Source organism: Pteropus vampyrus, unplaced genomic scaffold (assembly GCF_000151845.1).
Source record: "Pteropus vampyrus isolate Shadow unplaced genomic scaffold, Pvam_2.0 Scaffold145, whole genome shotgun sequence".
NCBI classification, from domain to species: domain Eukaryota; kingdom Metazoa; phylum Chordata; class Mammalia; order Chiroptera; family Pteropodidae; genus Pteropus; species Pteropus vampyrus.
The window spans coordinates 3,564,762-3,569,414 of record NW_011888926.1 but is presented as its reverse complement, the minus strand read 5'-3'; the positions used below and the strand labels follow the sequence as shown (position 1 = coordinate 3,569,414).

The 4,653-nt window shown below is 55.4% G+C and overlaps 1 protein-coding gene across 3 annotated transcripts in view; it reads right to left on the bottom strand.

Moving 5' to 3' along the window:
• The window catches only part of CBX7 (chromobox 7), a 22,389-nt gene extending 17,742 nt beyond the window's left edge, over positions 1 to 4,647 (bottom strand). For all 3 annotated transcript variants that reach the window (XM_011369101.2, XM_023535908.1, XM_023535909.1), the window contains exons 1-2: positions 4,532 to 4,647; positions 2,265 to 2,308 (exon numbers count right to left, since the gene is read on the bottom strand). In XM_011369101.2, the coding sequence (XP_011367403.1) occupies positions 2,265 to 2,308; positions 4,532 to 4,600 (113 nt within the window). In that variant the 5' untranslated portion in view covers positions 4,601 to 4,647. The remainder of the gene's footprint in view (positions 1 to 2,264; positions 2,309 to 4,531) is intronic.
• Positions 4,648 to 4,653: the final 6 nt, after the last annotated feature.

The following is a 4,653-nucleotide window of genomic DNA, read 5'->3' as shown; positions in this document are numbered from 1 at the left end:
AGCCAGACCCCCCGAGGAGGAAACTGAAGACAAAGTGGGTTACAAAGGAGCCCTGGGTCTCCTGCTTCTCCCTCTGATGTTCTGTCTTCCCCCAAGTGAAGTGGGGTGACAGAGTGGACGACGTGAAGTGGGGACCACAAGGCACGCGGCAGTTATATTCTAGTAAGGACCTCCCTCTAGGTCTCAGTTTCCCCATCTAAGAACTCAGCTAAATGATTTCTAGGCCACTTTGAGTTTCTGTGAGGAATGGAATTCCCCAGGTCCCTCTCCTGGCTGGGGGAAACTAGAAGCTGAACTGTCTAACTATTAATAGCAAACATTTACTAAGTGCTCGGCTGGCTGAGAATGCACCAGGTACTTTCTAGCCATCACCTAATCCTCACAACGCTGTGACAAAGGCTTTGTTGTTCCAGTTTGGAGATGAGGAAGCAGAGGTGCCACCACATTGGGGGACCTGCCCAAGGGCTCACAGCTGTCCAGCTGTGAACCAGGCCAGGAACCCAGGACCGAAGTGTGGGGGAGTCACAGGTGCCCCAGTCATCTGGTCAAACAGGGCTCCCAGAACTCCCTTGGCGGGTCATAAAAGGTAGTCGTGAGGGGCTCATCTGGTGGTCTCAGCATATTAAGAAACCAGTGGCCTCCGGGGCCAGGGCTCCGGCCAACAGAATCATGGAGGGACTGCTCTGGGGGCGCTATGTCTTCCCTGCTGATGGAAGCTCTGATGGGCAGACATATTCATTTGGGATTAATAAAAATGGGAGATAGAACTTTTAATTGATAAGTACCTCTGTTCAGAGAAAGAAATCTTTCAAAAGATGGAATCTACAAAGGAGGAAAAATAGCCAAAAGTGCCTTGAAGGCCACCAAGCTGGGACCATACTCCAACACAATGCCTTCTGGTGCAGAAGCTAAGGGGGGCAAGTACCAGGGAGCCAATGCTCCGGCTGCCCACCCTGGGCATCTCCCTCTAGCTCTCCTGCACTCTTGCTGCCCCTTCGCCCAGGCCGGAAGTCCACCTCTCATCTGCCCGGTGGAGGAAGGGACCCTTCTTCAGTCCTGGGGTGTTTGGGAAGGGGCAGCAGGAGCAGGAGGAATGCGCAAGTGCATTATCTTGTTGGCCAGCCACCAACTCCAACCATAAGGATGCCTGCAGGTCACCCTGGACACAGGCCCAAACCTTTCACCCCACAGGTGAAGGAGCCCATTGGGAGAGCAGGGCCTGGACTATTGAACCCGTTTTGCAGAGAAGGAAGCTGAAGCGGCATAAACCATCTTCCCCTCTGCTGTCTCTTCCCACCATACCCCCCAAGGTGCTCCCTAGGACACAATACCAGGCCAGCCCCCTCCACCAGCACAGCAGAAAGCCCCTGGCACAGACAGCAGAGGCTCCACGCAGACAGGGGTTCCAGGAGTAGGTCTCTGGGAGACAGGGCAGGGAGGTGGGGCACCTACAGACCAATGGGGAGGCCCCACGACTTGTTCATTCACCCCCCACCCCCCAAACAACTCCCTGCTGGGATGTGATTGGTTGTGTGAATGATCCTGATTGGGCCTCTGCAAGATAGGTGGAGCGACTGGGAGAGGTCCTAGACCCAGCTCCCAGCCCCCCAACTCTAAGAGGGAAGAGGCACAAAGGAGATACCTGAAAATGAGAAGGCCTAGTTCAACTCTTGCTGTGTGACTTAAGGCAAGCAGCTTACCCTCTCTGAGCCTGTTTCCTCATTTTTAGAGATCACCAGCCCACCTGCCTCACAAGGCTGTATGGGAACCTGCTCTATAGACAAGAGTGCTGTCCAAAGGCAAGGTGGGCTTAGGCTCTGTCCCTAGTTCTATGGCACTGAGGACTCGTGCCCCACTGGCTAGACTTGTCTTACCCAGCCCCACAAACTCCTGCCCAAGCCCTGTACTTGCTGTGGCTTGGGGGCTTCTCCACCCGGCCAGCAGCCATCTCTGAAGCCAGGATGCTGGACCTTCACCTCCCAGGTGCCAGGAAAAGCAAGAAGGAGGGTAGGGGAGGCTCCAACCAGAAGATGGAGCTCAACCAAGGGGAGCAGGTGAAAAGGGAAGCTGGGGCCCCCCTTGACCATCATGTGCTTCAAGCCCCTCAGCTGGCAGAGGAGCAACTGAGAGCCAGACGAGATGATTTAATCAAGACCTGCCAACCAATTACTAGAGCAGCTATAGCTAAATGCTAGACAGGCGAGAGGGCAAAAGGTGGACGGAGGGATGTACAGGCAGGCAGACACACACACAAAGGACCTTACTTTGGGGGCCATCCTTTCCACTTCACCAGATATTCGACTTTACCCTGGGAAAAAAGAGAAGCAGACACAGTGAGATACACAGTAAGACAACCACTCACAGGACAGTAAGGCCCAATCCCCTCTGCAGATAAGACATCCCCCAACACATACACACAGACCAGGGAACTCCCCTGCACCAGATCCCCACCAACCCAGAGACCCCTCCAAACTTTCGTTGCTACATGACCCCCCCAAACTTTCGTTGCTACATGACCACCCCAGACCACCCTCCCTACTAGAGCACAAGAGTTCCCCTGGTCCCTGATTGTTCTGGGGCTCCTGTGGCAGAAGCTCAGAGCTCATGTCACTCATGGGGAAACTGAGACTACATGGGGGTGTGTGTATCACCAAAGATCCAGTGTCCAGAGTCCCAGTGCTAAGACCAAAACTTTCTTTCCTTTTTAGATCAGAAGACTCTCCAAATCATAGAAAATTCCTCGCTCAGGTGTTCCCCAAGGGTCCAGTCCCACCAGCCCCCTCCCTGGGAGAGGCAGGGCTCTCGATTCAAAAGTTCCTAGCAGGGCCCCAGAGAAAGTTGACAAAGTCTCCACCTTTAGAAATGATGGCCACCCCTCCAGTAGTCAGAAAATCCAGCCAGGTCCCCCCCTTCCTCACAGCTCACAGGGGCCTTCAAAAGTTTCCAGTCCAACCTCATCCAATGGCGGAACCCCTCCACACCGGAACTCTGAGGCCAAGATATGTCACCTCTTCAAAGAGGCCTTTCCTGGCCACCCTTCCTAATGTTATCCCTCTTACTTCACAATTCTTCCTGCATAGCACACAGCCCCACCGGAAAGCATCTGTATTTATTTCCTCATTCATTGGGTGTCTCTGCCAGAATATCTGGTCCTCGAGGGAATAGGTGTATCCCTCCTTGGGGCTTAGAATGGTGCCTGGTATATAACAGATCTTCAATAAATTTATTTTAAACGAAGGGCTGAAGGAATGACGCTCCTCAGTCTCTGGCACTACCCCTCAGGCTGGTGTAGAAGGAGGGTAATCACTGTGTCTGCTTGGGCTACACTTCATGGAAAGCACTGGGTTCGGTGGAATAAATTAAAATCGAGGAAACTCTGGAGGATGGGAGAAGGAGGAGGGGCAGCCCGAACTTGAAGACAAAAGTTCAACCCCATCAGAGTTGGAGGAAGAAAAGAAGCTCATGGCTCACCTTGACCTTAGCCCAAGATGTCAAGACAGTTTTTTCTCTGGTAAGATGAGTTGGCAATCAGCCAACTTGAGCTCCTGTGCTACTTCCATCTCTAACTTGTTGTGTGACCTTGACCAGGTCACTTCCCTTGCCTGGGCCTCAGTTTCTGCCTCAAATGGGAGGCGGTGACCTCTAAGCCCCCTCCCAGCCCTGTGGCTGGAGCCTCCGGAGGGGCTGCAGAGAGGAGATGGGGGAAAAGGATGGTGGCGAGGGCCAGGAGAGGAACTTTCCCCAAGGACTCGCAGCCCCAACCTCCGGTCCGGAACGAGCCCACTCTGCAAACATGTGCACAGGAAGTGTGGACCGCCGAAGTCCAGCCGGAGGCGCGGGGACCCAAACCCAGGAGAGACCTCCTTAAATTTCAGGGTGTATGTTTTGTAGGCGGAGGCCAAGGCCAAGGCGAAGGGGGAGGAGTTTCGAGGATACTGGAGCGCTGTAGGCGGCTTCGCTGAGCCCTGCCGGGCGGGGCCGAGAGTTGGGGTGGGGAAGACCGAGGGGTGTGCACTGGAAGAGGGAGAGAAAGATGGAGGTGGGGGTGTAGAGAGGATCGGGAAAGGTCGAAGTCCAGCAGTTAAGACTTCTGAGGCAAGAGGCTGTTCCAAAGCTCCGCCTCCAACTTCAAAGGTCTTGGTACCAAGAGTCCAGAGTCCTGAGTTCGAGACCCAGCTCCGACGCTCACACACAAGACAAGACGCTTCCTCAACTTGGGCCTCAGTCTCCCCATATTTAGGATGAGGGGAGCGTGAGGAAGGATGGCGTTCAGGATCCCTACAGTCAGATCCTCATCTCCAGCTCTGGCGGGCTCAGCTGCCCCCAGCATCCCGGGGCGACAACTTTTATTCTACTCGCCCTACCAGGTGGCGGGGGAAACTGAGGCATGGGCTGGGAAACAAGCCCACTAGCGTGGGGCTGCCTGGGGCCCCCGCCCCATTTTCCCTTCGCCTCCAGCGTGGAGCGGATGGTGTTGGGAGCAGGAGGGGACCCCAAAGGGGTCCTGGGAGCCGCCCCCCGGCAGCCTCACCTTCCTCACGCGCTTCTTCCGGATGCTCTCCACGGCGAACACCTGCTCGCCGATGGCTGACAGCTCCATGCGGGGCGGCGGGCGAGCGGGCCCGAGGCCGGGCCGGGCCAGGCCGGGGGCGG